The sequence below is a fragment of the Python bivittatus genome, unplaced genomic scaffold, assembly GCF_059951505.1.
Source record: "Python bivittatus isolate LINGU-HERP-01145 unplaced genomic scaffold, Pbiv_v1 ctg000610_np1212, whole genome shotgun sequence".
Lineage (NCBI taxonomy): Eukaryota > Metazoa > Chordata > Lepidosauria > Squamata > Pythonidae > Python > Python bivittatus.
In genome coordinates, this window is record NW_028277088.1 from 20,805,126 (window position 1) to 20,823,620 (window position 18,495).

The window sequence follows — 18,495 nt, forward strand, 5'->3', positions numbered from 1 at the left end:
TAGATAGATAGCAAAAGCAAGAACCCCCATCCCCCAAAACACAGGGAAAAGAACTTTGCATTATCATTCTAGCCACTGCGTCTCCTACCCTTTTGAAAAAGATTAACCCTTGGCTTAGTTGGGCTTTTGAATTTTACCTAACTCTGGAACTACAAAGCATTGTCTGGTACTGTCTTCTGACTCAATTAGGAGACATCCGAATCAGGAGATGACTCTGGAGACGGTCATAAGACAGTGCTTGGTGAAGGAGTTCTTCCTCTTTGAGAACTGCCTGGTTTATGCGCAAAACTGTTCTCTTGAAGAGGAGAGGGCACACCTTATTTCAAAGTAGAGGTCCAAATCACACATCATTTTTCCCGGTGAGAGATCTTTGCTTTGCATCACAAGGGAATATCTTTTCTTAAAACTGGGGATAAGTTTCAATTTTCCCAAGTACTGTAGGTAGCAATGCTTGGCTTCTTCTTCAACAAGAGAAGGAAATGTTTGTGTTTTGTTCTCATGTGCTTTACCATTTCCAGTTTACATGAGAAATAGCTTCTGATGTGCCATACTTAGCTTGCTCCAATTTCTTATCATGCATCTTGGACAGACTGCCTCTTTAACTGGCAAATTAATCATTGTAATTCGTTTGAAGCAGACAGCATGTTCATTCAGATTCAGATGTGGTATTTGAGCTAGAAATGAGCTGATGGGGATTATTTTAGTTTTTCAGATCTCTATATTTTGTATGGATAATGGCCTTTTATGCCTTGCACTGGCTCAAGAAGTTTGGAGTCAAAAACTCAAAAAACAGTGAAATAATATTTGATATTCTAATGTGAGCAGTTGGTGGTTTAGTAGGCAGTAAAGCATTACATTTTCCTCAACAATCATTCTCAAGTTCAGGGTTAAGCTATAAGCTTATGTGTTTAGAATATGGGAGGATGTGAGCTTGAGACCTCCTTGATGTATTGAAGAACAAGCTGTAGATACACAAACAAATATTCTTACACATACAGATATCTATATCACAGGTACACAGCTGAGACCTTGGAGAGCACATGTGATAAGTTGTCACCATATTATATTTCCAATGGAACAGAAGCAGAAATTAAATTAAATCATTGACTGGGAATAATTATGTGATCTATATTTAATTAAATTTTAATGCCACATGACATGAAATCGAATTTAGTTTTGTCCTGGCACTGTCTGGCCTTTGAGTGACATGCCCTTACCAGATAAAATAGAATTTGATTCTGCTTCATGTACATTTAAATATGGATGTTAAAAATCTCTGTATTTCCCTTTAAGCTTATGTGTGTATTCAGTTTTTCCCTTCTTTTTGCTTGCTTGCTTTCTCTTTCTCAGTTGCTTATCAGTTTTGTATCTGTGATGTGCTTTTCAAAAAAAATGATACCAATGGATTTTTTAAACAAGTTGGTGGATACAAAGCTTGACCAAACTAATGTATAGCACACTGGGAAGTCAGGCCATTTGTGGTTTCTCAGCACAGATAATGGTATGTAGGTGCTTCTTCTGTGCATGTTGCCTTCAGGTTCAGTAAGAAGAAGTCTTATTGCAACCTAAAATAATTCCTAATTCCTAATAAAGAGCCCTGAATAAATTACAGTTCCCTCTGACTTGACATAGTTCCCTTATATTAAGATGGTGACAGTTGATTGTTTCAGACAGAAGGTAAAATAGCCTTGCTGCTTGTGATATTACCTATAGTTGTGCTTGTGGTTATCCCAGTTTTTAACTCTGGTAACTAAGCACTGAAGTCTTGGGGATATTGATTTGAAAGCTTGGAAACCTGTTTGTTTAGAGCTGTAGTGGGGCAAAAGAGATATGCGTGGACGGTGTGGATCAGTGTCACTTCAGAAACACTTGCTGTTGTCTGTCTTCAGCTTGAAATCTTCATGTATTTATATATGCTCAGTTTTGCACATATAAGCTTGTGAGATTAGCATAACTGAATATGAAGGGGTGCAGATGAACACCAGAGGAATAGCAAAAGAGTACAATAAAAATCTGCTGGATGCAAAATGCATCAAAACATTGTTTTTCATTCCTGATATCTAAGGTTAACCCATCACTATAGCCAAAAGAGTTTAATTTTATGCCAAGCAAAGCATTATAGTTAATACAATACCACTAAATTGTTTTTTCCCCTCTCATCATTGTTTTTCAAGCTACAGAGAGGAAGTTGAGCCCCGACAAAGTTCATAGATCATAGTGTTGGAACGGAGGGTATGTTTAATTTTAAGATTGCTGATACCTTGTTTTAGACATCCTTTTCTGCCTTAAGAGCATTGTTAAATACTTTTCTCTGAAAGGAAATAAATCCTGTCCTGTACTAAGAATATAGGACTTAACTACTTCCAAAGAATTTGCTGTTCCCTTGTTGCTATAGAAATGGGAGCCCTCAAAAATAGTTTTTCCAAATCATCAGGAGCAGCTATGTAGTATAATCGATGCAAATGTAATTGCGTAACATTGTAGCATAGAGAAGGAAAGATCTGCTTTACTATATTGTGTTTAAATTCTACTGAAAAGCAATTAAAAGCAAGGAATGGAGATATATCAGATAGCTTTACTAGAGTACAGCTGTAAAAATAAGTTGTATAAAATATTTACAGCTAGTTCACAAATAATTTTAAACCATAGTGTCCTGGTCTGCACATAATGCTAAGCCATATTGAGTATGTTCCAGTCTTGTACTGAGCCAATATGAACAATCTACAGTACAACTCAGCATTATTATTACTATTAAGTAGACTTAATAAGCTGAGCCGTGGGGGACAGAAGAGACAAGCACTAAGATTTCTTCTGTGATATAGTACAAGGGTGCAACCCTGGTTTGGCTACTGCATTATGGTTAGTACAAACCATGGTCTGACTAGAATCCAGCTGGGAAGAACTACTGGAGAAGGTAGACATTTTTTCATTGCCTTAACACCAGTGGAGTTTAGTAGTCCCATTGTTTTTTATCTGATTTAATTAGATTTTAAAAAAACTTTTTATCAACCTTACTTAATTTAAACCTAAAAAACCCCTTTTGCCTCAATTTTGATGTGTATAATTCAGTAAAACATATTGAAAAGACAAAGATTATTTCATTAACTAGGAGGATGTTCTCATATGAGATTAGTTCAAGTTTGCACAATCCATGGGATAGTTTGGCTCTGAAATGTTATAGCCTGTCAGCTTAACCAGCCATAGCCGGCATGCCCAATTTAGAGAAACGATGAGAGTCGTACAAGAATATCTGGAGGGCCACGTTGTCCGCCTTTGATACAAACAAAAGAAGGTGCCATATACTATCAGATTATTTCCCCATCTAGTGAAGCAATATTGTCTTATTTTGCAGTAGCTGTTCTCGGCTTTCAGGCAAAAACCTTTCACACACTTGTTTGCCTCTGAGCCTTTTTTCTAACTGAAGATTGAGCATGATTTTAGCATGATTAGCTATACCTCTGAGGTGTGGTTTCCCATTCCTTGTTCAGGATATGCTCTGCATTTTTAGCCATGCTGTATTAGTAGCTGTTTCTTTTATAAATTTACCTGTAACATGATGCTTGAATATTAATCATAAAGTGCTACAGCTTAAAAAGTCTGCATAAATGTTTTTCACTACAAAAGCAACCTGCATGTTTTATGCCATCCATGAAGCAGCATTCTTCAGTGTAATGTATTATGTCTCTTGAGTTCTACCTACCTTTCCGTTATTATAAAAGAAGTTTGGGAGGGGGGAATTAAACAAAGGAAGCTACCTGTGTGTATAATGTGCTCTCTCTCTCTCTCTCTCTACTTCAGATGTAATTAGAATTGCTAAGTGCAGAGAACAGACATGTTCTTTTGTTCAGTATTAGACAGGTAATTTACACATACAACAGGAAAGGAGACAGAAATGACAGCAGAAACAAAAGAGCAAAGTTCAGCTTGGATTTTAGTAATAAATCAAAGGACTATCCTTTGGGAACATTTTTTTCCCCTAGAGATTGCATGCAAGGGTTCATTTTTTACTTACCAGTGCTCCCAGATTTCCAGAATAGCTTATATAGGTTTGCCAAATCATGATGTCTCTATTATAAAACAGTAGCCAGCTGAAGGAAAAACTGCAGCTGGCTGGAAGCCATGCAAAAAACCCAGAAACAATTGAGGAAAGTGAGGAGGATGTGACCCCTATCAAACCATGTTTATTTAGACTGTTGCCTGGTAACTTTAAAACAACCTCCATAGCCCCTACATCAGCCTTCCCAATCTGCTGCTGTTTAGATACGTTGGACTACAGTTCCCATCATACTGAGTCAGCATAACATGCTGGGAAAAATGAGTTTTTTGATGGGTCTCAGATACTTTGAAAGAGTGATTGATGGGACATAAAAATGAAATGTTGAGAACTAAGCAAACTTCTGTAGCAGGTATAGGCAACTTTTTGTCTTCCAGATATTGCTGAGCTGCAATTCCTTACCATTGGCCATGTTGCCTAGGAATGCTGAGACTTGTAGTTCAAGAACCATCTAGTCAGTCACAGGGTTGAAGACAGTTCCTTTGTGCTGATTCAGGACATTATTTTCATCCACTAGAATGAATGAAAAAGTAATTTATTTATTTTGGATAAATTAATCATTTCAGTATCCAGAGAAAGTTGATCCTAGTATTAATTCTGCATAAGGGAAACTGGAAGTTCATATCAAAACATTGGGGTGATTGTATCCTCTGGAAGACTTGGTGCATTTCCTTTAAGGGCCTTTCCAGCCCATCCCCAGATGTGTGTGTAGGCACAGGCATTTTGTCTCCCCACCCGCCCCAGCAGAAGTGTTGTCTAAATAAGCACAGGTGTGCCTAGGTCTGAGAAGACCCTCCAAGCAGCCAAGGTTAACTTCAAGTTAATTAGCTGTTCGTCACTTTAAGGAGGGGCACAGCTTTACTGTCTATCACCAAAGTGACTAGTACCTAAATTACAGTGTATCTAAGGGTTGCCAGTGCAAGCGTGTCTAGGGGTGGGAGGGTAGAGTCCTCATATTATGTATACCTTCTCCTTTGAATGAAAAGTCTCCAGGTACAAGCACGTGGTACGTTTGGCTTACTATGGGCATTTTCATTCAGCCATGGTTTTTACTCTACAGTTCCTCAGAATTGTACTCATGGTACCCTATGAGTGTTCCAGCTGCTGCTCCCAGGGGCTGGGGAAGATGTGTTAGGACAAGGATAGAAAGGCAAAAGGGAAGTATAAAACTCTTGAGACTTAGAGCCAGCAGCCTTTCCCCATCTTCTTCATTTCTTCACTTTGTTTATTTTGCCATGAAGGAGAAAAATGCAAATCACCATCTTTCTCCAGTTACTTCAAAAGATCAGGGGATTGTGGTCAGGTGCTATGGGGCCTTGGCTTTGGTTAGGAGCAGATCCAGGGAGCTGGGAGGTACCAGGTGGTCCCTCACCTTCAGAGGAGATGCTGCATTTCCTTTGAAACAGCAAGAGAGGTGAAAGTTTGCAAAGTCCTGTGGAAGCCCTACAGCATCGTGGGGATAGAGGCCATAACACCTGTTCCAGATTAGTGCAGTCCTTGTGTGTGGAAGGGGCTAAGTCACCCCTTGCAAGAAGATTCTGTCCTACACCAGAACCAGACAAGGAGAATTTGCTTCTTGTGGTAAAGGACAAGACACTTCCCCAGTATATATGCACACAACCACACAGAAGCTTAACTGAACTGGCACTAATAATGAGGCAACGTCCTTCTCTTCATCTGATTTATAAAATGCAGTGCAGGCTGTGTGCAGACACAGTTCCGTTCTCTAGCACTGCTCTGCAGTTCTCAGTGTATGCCTCTGCAGGTCAGCGCCTTGCTCTGCTGATGGTGGTAAGGCCTGTCTCCTAAATCACAAGAGCAGCTGATGTCCCCCAGATGTGTAGGGGCTGCAACTGTCATGACCCTGGCCTGCTTCAGATAGCTGGGAATTCTGGGAGGCGCAGACCCAACACATGTGGAAGATGTTAGGTTGGGAAAGGCTGCACAATAGAATGGGATTTGAATCTCTGAAGCATAAGGGATTTTAGATGAGTTCATGCCTCTTTGCAGACTTCAGTAATAAAAGGAGACATGCTTACCTGCTTTTGACTTGTAACTAAAGGTTGTATAACTCACCATTGCTAAAGGAAATAACTACAACTAAACAGTAAAAAGTAAAGATACATGAAATGTGGTGGAAGAATGAAGTTTCAGGGCTGATGCTAATTAAAATTGTTGGTGAGCAGAGGCAGGAATAAATTCTTACCATCTAGCAAAAAAGACCTTGCATATTCAATACCATGTCACACCATTCAATATTGAGCTTATTTAAAAGCATATCAAAGTTTTAAAATTAGAGGCTTTTAATTTATTTTCGCTAAAATAAAGGTGACGCTAAATTTTGGCTAGATTGTGCCATATGCATTTATGTGTTGTTTGTACTACTTGTGTGTTAAGGCTCTTAAGCAAGGTCAAAATAAAGCTGTTATTTTTTTAGCGGAACAATCTGTGCTCATAGAAAGGCTTTATCTTTTCCTATGTTGTTCTCCCTACATTTTCCCCAAGTTGCTTTTTAATTTCTTTAGTTTTGCTGAAACTTTCTATAGCAGATATGAGCATCTCCTTGGGAGGTCTTTGTCCCATTAGGAAAATAGTAAGTCTCCTTCTTAATTCCTAAAAAAAATGTAGCAGGAGCAACAGAATTTCCCTTAGAATTCCTTTGGTAGTCTCATGCTCAAGATATTTTTGGTATCTGCCTATCCTCCCTAAGCGTGTTAGCTGTTTATATGGCCTCTCTAGGGAGGGCACTGCAAGTAAGCTAGTTCTCTCCTGATTTATGTAGTAAGGGATGGAGCAAGATCTGAGATATCATATTTTTAGCACACATGTATCTGCTGCAGCATTTTGCTCCTCTTTTCCCTCTCAGTTGTCCAAGGCGGACCTGGGTCACCAGTACACCCCTTTCTGAAGTAAGAATGGCATTTCCTCCTTAGGGAGACCGGGGAGTTTCCTTTATAGGTTGCTGCCTCCTGATTCAATCCCCAAACCAATCTGGCAAACCATTGCATCACTTTGTAAGCAAAGTATTCTAATATTGATAGCGTATGTTTGGAGCAAAATCTAAAAGTATGATCTCATCTGGGTACTTTAGAAGCCAAATGATCATTGATTCTGGCCTGTAAAAACCAGCTGTTCTGCGGAAAATTATATGGAAAACTGAAGTTCCATTGTCTGTCTTGTCTATCTTCCCCTCTCACAGAAAGATTGGCTAATTGGTTCTCAACCAACATTATGATGCTAAGCAACCTGGCAACATATTGGTTCAAACAAAACTATCCAATGGAGAATTATAGCATTGTTGTGATGCTTAAAGTAAATTAATAAATTGTTCTCTCCCTCCCATTCATTCTCTTTGTATATTTGGATCCATTTTCTGGCATGTTTTAAAAGAAGCATAGCAATAACAATATATGTCATCCTGGGTTTTGGCAGGAGGAAACTATCTCAAGGAACTATACAGATTTCATTGGGGTGACTGATTAATGGAGGTCAGGAGAGGGGACGAATAGCTTATGCTACCTACTTGATACTGTACATCCAACAGAGTAGCTGTGTAAGATAAACTGCTTTGTAGTGTTGATGACTCAAGAAATGAAACATCTATTATAGAATAAAACTCTGGTGGGAGTAGGCACAGCCTGAAAGTTTTTGATGTTCAAAGTGCTGAATTCAAAAGGTATTCCTGTAGTAAAAAAATGTAAGTTCACACTAGATATTAAAATCATTGGGACTTACGTTAGTCATGACTAAGGATATCCCATTGATTTTGTTGGATCTGCTTTGAATATAACTAATTTTAGATCAAACCTATATCATTATATTACATTTGCTACAAATGGTACCATTTGGATTTGTTCTGTTAGCCATTAAATGTTAGATCCAGCAAATTATATACATATATTTAAGACAATTACAGTTGCCAGCCAATTAAAACCAGGGATGTGCAACATTGTGAAGGATGCTCCATTTCAGTGATGCTTTGAACGGAGCACCTTTCAAAGGGCACTCCTGCAGGCAGCCATTAGGATAAGGTCAACAGCAAGTTGGTGAGTAAACAAACCAGAAGACATCTTAATCTCATATGATAATAATGTAATCATCTTCCTCTACCAATACAGTATTTTCTTTTGTTAGCAGAATCAAGTGATCTCAGTTGTTCCTTGACTGATTCTACTGGGACAGTTAGAGGAAATCAAGCATGTATTTTTTTGGCTACCTCAAGTTGGGAGAAAAAAATGTATTGAAACATTCCCCCCACACACACACACACATACATGTCCCCCCAAAAAGAGGGGGAAATGCTTTCAAAGAGGCATGGATATTGTCTATCCTGGAACTATTATCATCTTTTAGTGTGGAGAGATGTTGGCTTTGTATTTCCAAGTAACTCAAATATTTTTTGGTAGTGTTAATTTACTAGATCTGCAACTGTAACACCGAGTAAAAATTTAGTTTTAAATGTCTCAGCCTTTTTTGTTCTCAGTGTACATGATGTCTCAGAATCTTCACATGAATTCTGGTCCACAGATTGGAACAAACTTAAATTTTGAGGATCCATGGTGCCTTTTTCTCTCCCCCCCCCTTTCAAATTCTTAACTCTGGCACCCACTGGTGGTCAGTAAACAAAACTACTAGCATTTAATTTATAGAAGATGGTTATTGCTATTATTACTGTTTTGCTGTTATCAGTTTGTGCATCTGAAAATCATGATTGATTTATAGCCTAATGGTCTATAGCCTAATGGTTTGTTTCTATTTTATCCTATTTTGTATCCCATTTTATGAATTTCTTTACATGTTTTACAGGGACATGGTTGAAAAGCAATTTAGGCACTGTTGAGCAAGAAGGAAATGAAATGACCTGGACCTATATTGCCTCCCAGCTGGGATATTGGGTAGCAGCCATGTCACCCACAAATCCAGGTGAGAGTGTTCTTTTGTTTGCTGCAATATAAGTATATAGCATTGGGCAAATACAAAGAAGTTTGCACTATGGATTTTATCTGTTCCCCATTTTATCCTCTAGCTCTTCAAAATAAGCTTATCTAGAGAGTGCAGGGGGGCTTTTAAATAGTAGGGGCAGTGTCTTTATAATGGTATGTGGGAATGAACTTGGGAGATTGGGCAAAGAGACGCTGCCAAGAGAATGGTTAGATAAGAGACAGCATAGCCCGCAGCTGGATAGTGGGCAGGGCAAGAGGCTCAGAAGAGACCCTCCCTAGGTTTTTGAGCTGTAAAGGAGACAGGGGAGAATTATACTTTCATACTTGCAAGATTTTGTCGGTGTATTTTTACAATAAAGTAGAATTAGTTCATCTGGTTGTGATTCCTATCTGGTTTACCCTGCAAGGCTGACAGTCTCACCCAATATGATAAGGGAATTGCCTAAAATTGGAAAAAAGGAGTCCTACACCATGTCTGTAAGAGTACTATTTTTGGCAGTTTCTTTCTTCTTTTGCAACTCTGCAAGAGATAGCCCACTATGTTCAGAAAGTACTTTTTGCCAGAGCTTTTCAGGACACTGAAGAATGGTGAGAAAGGAAAGGGAAAGATCCATTTCAGAACTTGCTATTAGTTCACAGTAAGTGTTACATTATGTAGTAATTAAATAACGTGTGCATTTCACAATAACATTTTATTGACGTATCTGAGAATTCTGAAAGCAGAGTCTAAAGTTTGTTAAGGTTTCCTAAGTACTTCAGCACACATTTTTTAAAAATTAAAAGTTTTAGCCTTAAGGGGATTTTATACACTGAAAATTAGGTCACTAATGGTTGCATTTTGGATGTCTGTAGAGCTGCCAGAAGAACTTCCAAACGGTTGTAGGATAATCCTCAAATTACATCATTGTTACAGTATGTGGCATGTGGCTGATTTCAGAAAATCATAGCATGTGGAGGATTTAGACCTTTCCTGCCATAGATAGAATGATTTTCCCCTTAGCTGCATGAATTGTCACATAAGTACAGCACAAATGGTTACCAACTCTGATATATGGTCAGTTTTAGTCCTGATTTACACATGGACAGAATGAGGTAAGAATGAAGTAAGAGTTCTAAAGTGGGAAATTGATTATATCCTAGGCCAGACTGCAAATGATGGATCCAGATTACGTTTCCGATGACTCTACTCAAGTAAAAAATAAATAAATCCTACAGTTAGAACATGATTAAAACAAAGGAACATATCATTTCCTTGATGTGCTAATTAGATAGAAACATACTTGCATGCATACAGAGAACATTCAACAGTGCTATCTTCCCACCCTAGGCACAGGCTGGCAGAATGCTTCCCACATGATCACCTAATTCGGCTGCATGTATAGACCAGACAGCAAAATCCTGTAAAATTCCTAAATCAACTTTGTGCAGATTCTAATGATTAGAGTTGAAGGGAGTTCACCTGCCGTGCTAAGTGAGGTTGCAGACAAGCAGCTCAAACAAGCAGGTTACCAAGCCCACTGGCTGACTGTTGGCCTATTGGATCATTCATGATGTGGGCACATGTCATCTCCAAACAGACGCTGCTATTGCTGCTGCTCCAGGATGCACTCCAGACAATGGCCCTAGCTCATTCTTTTGGTTGGTTCCACTACCCAAATGACATGTGTCAAAGGGCTGTGAACTGAACTGCCTACCCCTTCATTTACTCACCGTGCCCTTGGCACAGGCCTGTTCTGGGGCACTGTGGGTAATTCAAAACAGTGGCATCTCACAGCTCTTGAAACCGGTGTAATCAGGGTTGCTGATACTGTCAGAGAATCCTGCTAGAGGTGGATCAGGGCTCATCAGATGATATTCTGCTGCAAGGAGTTGTTGTCAAAATGAGAGCTAGCTTATGGCTAAAAATACACTAAAAGGGGTTAGAAAGCTTTGGATTGCCCGTCCTTGGAGTTTTAATTTTTTTCCATCTCATAGGTCTCATTGTATCAAAGGACATCACTACTTATCACACGGTGTTTCTTTTGGCAATTCTTGGAGGAATGGCTCTTATTCTACTTGTTTTGCTGTGCCTCCTTTTATATTATTGCAGGTAAAACGTCTCATTTTTATATTTGATTTTATTTGTACAGTGGGTCAGCTTAAAAGATATGAATGGAAGGAAAAGGGACCAAATTATTTTATATCAGTTAGTGCTTTTGAGGAACGCATTCGTTTTTGTATGAGTGCAACATTTTAGTAAGCTTTCTGTGGATTTATAATTTCCATATGCCAACCACAACCTTTGGATTTTACCTACTAGTCTAAACAAGCTACCTGAAGATTGTATGTCAGCTGCCCACAAACTTGTACCATTCAAATATGTTGGATTACTAGTCTAACACATCTCCATGGCACCAGACTGAGGAAAGTTCATTATGTGGGTCTAACTTTATCTTATCGTGTGCAGTACTTTAGGAACTGATGGTCTTATCATAAAGACCCTTTGAGAAATGAAATAATATTACAAATATTAGCATTTAAAATAAAATAGATCTTTATGTTAAGATCCTCCTGAAAGCAGAAAAAAAAAATGAATGATGCAGCTCATGTTAATTTTTGTACTTGCTTGTGCAACAAGCCATATTATGGAGCAATCTAATTTCAAAATGGAAGCTACCAATAATAGTTTATGAAACTATAGCATTTTGTTACTTAAAATGAAGAACAGTAACAGTTCTCTCATACTAGCACAGTGCAAGTAATCTATGTGGCATTTGCTAAAACAGAACTAAACCGGAAATAACAACATTATTTTTTTCTTTCCCTCCTAAATATTTCCTTCAGCAAAACTAGTTTGTTGTTAAAGTAGTCCTACTATATATACTATTATCTGTTAAAATTAATTTTAATAGAAAGAATTATAAGGCTGACTTTCTTCTGCTACATCTGCTTCTACTATATTGTCTTCTTTTACTATATCTCTTTTTGTTCTTAACATAATGAATTTCAGTATTTATCTCTACAGTTGAACTATTAAATATAATACACAGAGGTGTATGAAGTTAACAGCCCCTGAAAAATAAGAGAGAGAGATTTGTATGCTTGAAAGAACAATTTTGAAAAAGCAAACACAAGCACAAAGGGGGCAAAAAAAAAAAAATCTCTGCTGAGGACGTTCAATTTTAGTTGCAAAGAAAAATCAGGAAGCCTTAATTAATCTGCTTGAGTCCTTTACAATACAATACATATAGTGGACTACAATTCCAATAACTTCTGCCCATCCATATTGGGAAGCCAGGTTTATGATAATTGGAAGAGGGCATAGGTGGTTGAACACATAAGTGTTCACTAGACCATTCTTTTGCTGCAGGTCCCATTTAAATTAATTCTTTTTCTAATTATTTTTTTAACATTAGGAGAAAGTGTTTGAAACCCCGTCAACATCATAAGAAACTACAGTTATCCTCAACACTCAGTGGTGCTAAGAAGGATCAGTCAACTTCTATGTCCCACCTCAATTTAGTATTTTCCCGACGTGAATCAGAATTTCCCGGTGGGCTCTCCATTACTAGCAACAGGCACCCAGAATCTGCTGGCCACAAGGAGCTGATGGTGGCTGTTCACTTGGACAAAGGATGTTCTGGAGGAGAAGCAGATATGCATACCCCCATGCTGAAACATACTTACAGCACCTCACAGGAATTTAGCTCCCGAGAGGAACTGCTTTCCCATAAGGAAAATGACCAGAGCCGCATGTCTCTAGAGAATATGGCATCTAATGACAGTCTGAAAAAAGACTACCTTAAATCATTGGATTCTTTTTCTATAAACCCAAGGAAGTCTCTGGAAATGACAGAAGGATATGGTTCTCCTGACAAGGGAGACCATAGACACAGTTACAATGCAATGTTAAGCCGGCCTTTATTTGAGAAGCAAGAGCAAGCATCCATGAATCATATTTCTACAGGGAGTAAATATAATATTCAGGAACAAATGTACCCCATCCCTTCAGCACCTGAAACGGAACTTCTAGACTGCAGGTCCTCTGAATGTATGATGTCTCGCTCCGTTGACCATCTTGAAAGACCCACTTCTTTTCCTCGACCAGGTCAGCTGGTCTGTTGTAATTCTGTTGATCAGGTAAATGATAGTGTTTACAGAAAAGTATTGCCTACATTAGTCATTCCTGGTCATTATATGAAGCTTCCAGGAGAACATCCTTATATTAGCCAGCCTCTCCCTACTGATCAACCAATAGATATAGAAAGGCTCCAAGCTGAACTGTCAAGCCCTCATTCACAGCTTTTTCCACATTCACAGCAACAGATGCAGCCACAACAGCTGGCTGCTCAAGCAGTATCCCAGCAACATTTGCAGGAAGCTGGTGCAGGTGAATGGAAACCACAGAATGTTGCTATGTCTGAATCGGTATCCATTCCAGCATCCCTCAATGATGCCTCACTGGCGCAAATGAATAGCGAAGTGCAGCTTCTTACAGAGAAAGCTCTAATGGAGCTTGGTGGAGGCAAGCCTTTACCTCATCCTCGGGCATGGTTTGTTTCTTTGGATGGGCGTTCAAATGCTCATGTTAGACATTCATACATTGATCTTCAAAGAGCTGGAAGGAACGGGAGCAATGACGCCAGCCTGGATTCTGGGGTTGACATGAATGAGCCAAAATCTGCCCGAAAGGGAAGGGGAGATCACTTACAACAAACCCACCAGCAAGTGCAGATACATCCACAGAAAGAGCAGAAAGTTCCAGACAGCAGCACTTACACACAGCTTGTTTATTTGGATGAAATGGACCACAGTGGCAGTGAATGTGGAACTGCAGTTTGTAGTCCTGAAGACAATACTCTGAGATGTGTTTTAGAGGGAGGGAGCAGAAGAACAGGTGGCCAGTTGCCCAGCCTGCAGGAGGAAACAATAAAAAGAACTGTAGAAAGTTCACCAGAGCCTTTAACAAGTCCAGAACACAAAATGACTGTCCACAGTGAAGTTGACGACGATGATGATGATGATGATCAAGGAGAAGATAAAAAGAGTCCTTGGCAAAAGCGAGAGGAAAGACCACTCATGACATTCAATCTGAAGTAACCTATGGTAGATCTTTTTTTTCCAGGAGAATATATAATTGCCAAATATTTTTTTTTCTGTTGACATTGATGGAAGAAAAAAAGATGAAATAACCCTTGCGGTGGGTTACAACTGAGAAGGTTTGCTCAGATAATTTCTGTGGAAACTCACCTAGTTATTTTGTGAAGCCTGTATGAAAGTGTGACTTTGAATTCCATTTACTTGATATTGCCCATCAAGGACATTTGGACATTTTGGCATGTGGTATGGCAGATTATAACCTCAGATTTTCCTGAAAGGGGATCTATGTGAAACTTTGTTATTATTTCTTAATTCAATTGTATCATAATGATGCTACTGAAAGGGTATCTTTAACTAGAGTTCAACACTTGACGTCTACAGATATGCATTATTTCAAAGGAAGGCTATGCACTGCTGCTTTTTAGTAATCTTGTTTTTGCTTTTTCTTACTTATTTACAAGGTAGTTCCAAAATGTTGTCTGTCTTTACTGTAGTCTGCCTAGCCACCGAGTTTTATTGACATGAAACTTGACAAGCTTTTCTTGGTATTTGAAGAGCCTTTTATGAAACCAAACTGATTTTTTAAGTCAGCTGTGATTCCTCCAGTCCCCATTCCAAGTGCCTTTTTTACAGGAACAATGAACAGTCTCTTCTTTTGCTAGCGCCTTGAATAATCAGATTTTTTAACAGAAAAAAAAAAATTCTGAAGTCGTATCTTTTCTTTAAATTTTGCATGCCATCAGATGTCTCTGCTGAATGACTCCTTATTTCAAAACAGTGTATTCGCTAGTTTTGGTGTGTACTGTGGATTCTGTTTAGCAAGGATAGACTATAGGACATCTTTGAAAAACCCAAAGTAGCCAAAATAGTTTCACTGATTGTATATATGATGTATATAGTTTCAAGTAACATGGATTTTGGACCAAGCAAGTGGACTGAATGTGTTTTAGAAATGTCGAGCAGAGTTATAAACTATCCAAAAGTGCCAGATAGACTTCTGTGCTTTCTCTATATAAAACTGCTTGGTTATCCAAAAATTATAATTCAAAAATAAAGTTTTTAAAAACTGAGGATTTTTTTAAAATTCCTCTTTGAAGTCACAGCATTATTATTTGAGAGATAAAATAAGGAATATGTAGTAAGTGAGAGTTATGGTCAATTTGCTTATGTCCTATGAATAAATATTCATAGAATGAATATTATGAGTTATTACATGAATTTATAGAATGAATTAATATTCATAGAATGCAAGGCAGGACACTGTGTGATTAATTATCTTTGACTTTTGCTTGTCCCTACCTTTTCCTGCAGTTCTCCACAGAATTAACATTTTCAACTTCCCTGGTTCCAAGGACACTATTCTGTAGCTAGAAGTACCTGCACCAAAGTAGAAAGTAGCCACCTAAAAGAAGTTTCACTAGGCATGTTGTTCTGTGGATAGGTTTAGCACATTGTTCAAATAAAAAACTGTGGCTTCTTTTAGGTTAACTCAGATAGGGGTGAATTTATCCCATATATGTTTATGGGAGTAGGGGTGGAATCTATAATATTTAGTAGTGAAAAAGCTGGAGGTAAAAACAACTTTTCTTCCATCCAGCCCGTGTGCCACCAACTTTCTCTGTGTTTTTGTTGTTGTTGTTGCTTTTCCTTAAACAGAAAAAAGCTGCAAATGATACCCAACTAGCCACTACAAAGGTGTCTGGCATATCAGGCAGTTTGCTGGGTTAACTCTTTGTCCTGTTTGGGACTCAGCAGGCACCTGCGTACTGCTTCCTGGTGGTCAATAGAAGTAAAAACACCACATAGGATACTATGTATACCAGTGTTGTCCAAACTTGGCCACTTTGAGTGGACCTCAACTCCCAGAATTCCCCAGCCATCCATGCTGGCTGGGGAATTCTGGGAGTTGAAGTCCACTCATCTTAAAGTGGCCAAGTTTGGACAACACTGATGTATACTATGTAAAAAATCACCCCCCAAGGGGAGGGGGTGGCAGTCATGTCAAATTTGTATATGAGGATGTGACATTATGTCACCTCCATATCTCTCTGGTCTGAGGACTTAAGGCAGATGGATTGTATATACCATTCTAGACATAATTATAACTATTATGATTACAGTAATGCATTATGCCTCCATGCCTTATATACTAAGCCACTTGTGGCTTTGGGATGAATTTGCTGTGCAAGGAAGGTCAGTGAACAAACAACAGTTTGTTTTTGCACCTCTGGACAAAATTACATGTTACTTAGGCAAATGCGTAACTCCAAAATCAACGTAACGTGTCATAGTAAGGTGAATGTAAGAAAGGAAAATTGTCTATGTAAAAATGCAGAGGGGTGATTTCAAGAAAGAATCACCAGGCTTAGGAAAAGCTTAATCACTGCCTATTCCCATATTTATCCTTGGGAATATTCCATGCTTACCTTCATATTGTGAGGAGACAACACAAAGATAAATTGGAACTCCATATTTGCTTTGTAATGTGTTTTGCTCTGACATAATTGATTAAAAGTAACATGCAAGGCTTCTAATAACCTAGACCCCTCGGGGGCACCATCATACGCTTCTGAAGAGGCAAAGAAAAAGTATCACAGCCTTTGATGGGGGGAACAGGAGACCTAACAGGCATATCAGAAGCTTCCTTCCCCATTTTCCCTGTATGCCTACAGTAGCACCTCCAGCAAATCACAGTGATGCCACCACCCATGATGTCATTGTAAGTGTGGCCCCCAATGTGGACATTAGTAATAGCCAAAATGTGGAGAAAGCCATTGTATGATGATTACAGTCACTGTGAACTCCAGATGTGAATGTTTGAACCATTACAGGTTAGCACCAATCAAAGCTCTCAGCCCTCTCAATGAGCATTTCTCTGTTCCTTGGAATTAAAACAAGCGTATCCCCTTTTTTAGGATTTAACCAGTCTTGACTACTGACGACAGAGGTTAAGCTACAGCAATTAACGGAGACCTTTCGTTAAATAACGTCAGGTCAGTGCTTTTGTTCTGCTGCAGGACAACAGGAGGACCTGCTCCAGAGGTCCATTCTGGTACTTTACAGTGCTGTACATCATCACTATATTTAGCAGGGAACTAGTTACGTTTGTCTCAGAATAAGGCCTTGAACTGGTTCAGATATAACATACTGTAGTTTGAACTTCCAAGACCACCATATGCAAAACAGAGCTGCATCTGGTTTCCCAGATTGATAGCCTTGGCTTTCTACCCCTGTAAACTGGCTCCTATCTGTGATACAGCAGTCTCGTCCAGTGAACTAATGGCCCCCGTGGAGTAGCTATCGATTGACATAGAAGCGGTGCCTTTTCCTCCTCCAACCAGAGATGTCACGTTGATGTTTTGAACATCAAAGCCTTCCTCAACGTAGGTAAATATTTACAGCACCAAAAGAGGATGCTTTTGAAGACTGCCCTTGAGACAGGAGAGCGTCCTCCACAGACTCAGTCCTACAGCCACTCTCTAAATGCTGCCCAGGCAACGTAACTTGTTCTTCGGCTTGCAAAGGGAAAAGAAGGACTTATTTCTGCCACTAGTGATTCATCTGGGCAGCAAGTCCTGTTTTGGGCACTTCATTCTGGAACTCCCTGAGGGCCTTTGTACTAAGCAGCAGCAGTTTTCACACAAAAGACTCATCCAAGGTTAAATTAACTATAGTTTACTCCAGACAATATTCACAACACACTATATGGCCTGAGTTCACAGAATACACTAGATTAAAATGTGGTTACCTATTTCTTTCTTCTTTGTTAGATTGATATTCCCCCTTTTGTACAGGAGCTCTAAGTGGTATACACAGGAAAAAAAACCCCTCCATTTTTCCCTCCACAACCACCATCCTGTGAGGCACATTGGGGCGAGGGAGAGTGACTGGCCCAAAAGTCACCCAGGGAGCTCCAGGGCTGAGGGTGGACCAGAACCCAACTCACCCTAGTGCCAGTCCAACTCGTTAACCATTACACCACACTGCCTCTATTAGTTCTTAGCTGACTGCTGCCATTATCTTTCAGCCCACCTGCCTCACAGGGTGGTTATGAGGATAAAATGACACCATCCCCCGATGAACTGCAATGAGGAAAGGCAGGATAAATATATAGTAGTACATGAGTAAGTAAGAGACATCAGTCAAGCCAATCAAGGAGGTTAAAAAAAATTCAAATGCAATCCTAGGTCATATATCTTTATTAGATCCAAAGTCAGAAATGAAAGTGTATATCTCTCTTCATTAGGCAAGATGCTACAGAAAGTTGAGAAAACGGGGCAGAAAGTTTTGATAAATTTTGATACTGAAGTCTGCAAGGTCAGAGTCCAGAAAGAAACGCGGGAGGAGGGTGCAAATAATCAAATTCAGCATACAGTAGAACACGGGATTGGGCTGAAAAAACAGGGACCCAATATTCCT

The 18,495-nt window shown here is 39.2% G+C and overlaps 1 protein-coding gene and 1 long non-coding RNA gene across 9 annotated transcripts in view; one reads left to right on the forward strand and one right to left on the reverse strand.

Moving 5' to 3' along the window:
- FAM171A1 (family with sequence similarity 171 member A1) overlaps positions 1–15,146 on the forward strand; it is a 73,718-nt gene extending 58,572 nt beyond the window's left edge. For all 4 annotated transcript variants that reach the window (XM_088150474.1, XM_088150473.1, XM_025164441.2 and 1 more), the window contains 3 exons: positions 8,861–8,977; positions 10,972–11,086; positions 12,393–15,146. In XM_088150474.1, coding sequence (XP_088006600.1) covers positions 8,861–8,977; positions 10,972–11,086; positions 12,393–14,076 — 1,916 coding nt within the window. In that variant the 3' untranslated portion in view covers positions 14,077–15,146. The remainder of the gene's footprint in view (positions 1–8,860; positions 8,978–10,971; positions 11,087–12,392) is intronic.
- Positions 1–18,495, reverse strand: part of LOC112540249 (uncharacterized) — a 47,876-nt gene that overhangs the window by 25,876 nt on the left and 3,505 nt on the right. For 4 of the 5 annotated variants that reach the window (XR_015797798.1, XR_015797799.1, XR_003084314.2 and 1 more), the window contains exons 2-3: positions 12,992–13,105; positions 4,457–4,567 (exon numbers count right to left, since the gene is read on the reverse strand). This is a non-coding gene — a long non-coding RNA (uncharacterized LOC112540249). Of the gene's footprint in view, positions 1–2,198; positions 4,568–12,991; positions 13,106–18,495 lie in introns of those variants that run through there. The other variant, XR_015797797.1, reaches the window with a different exon arrangement.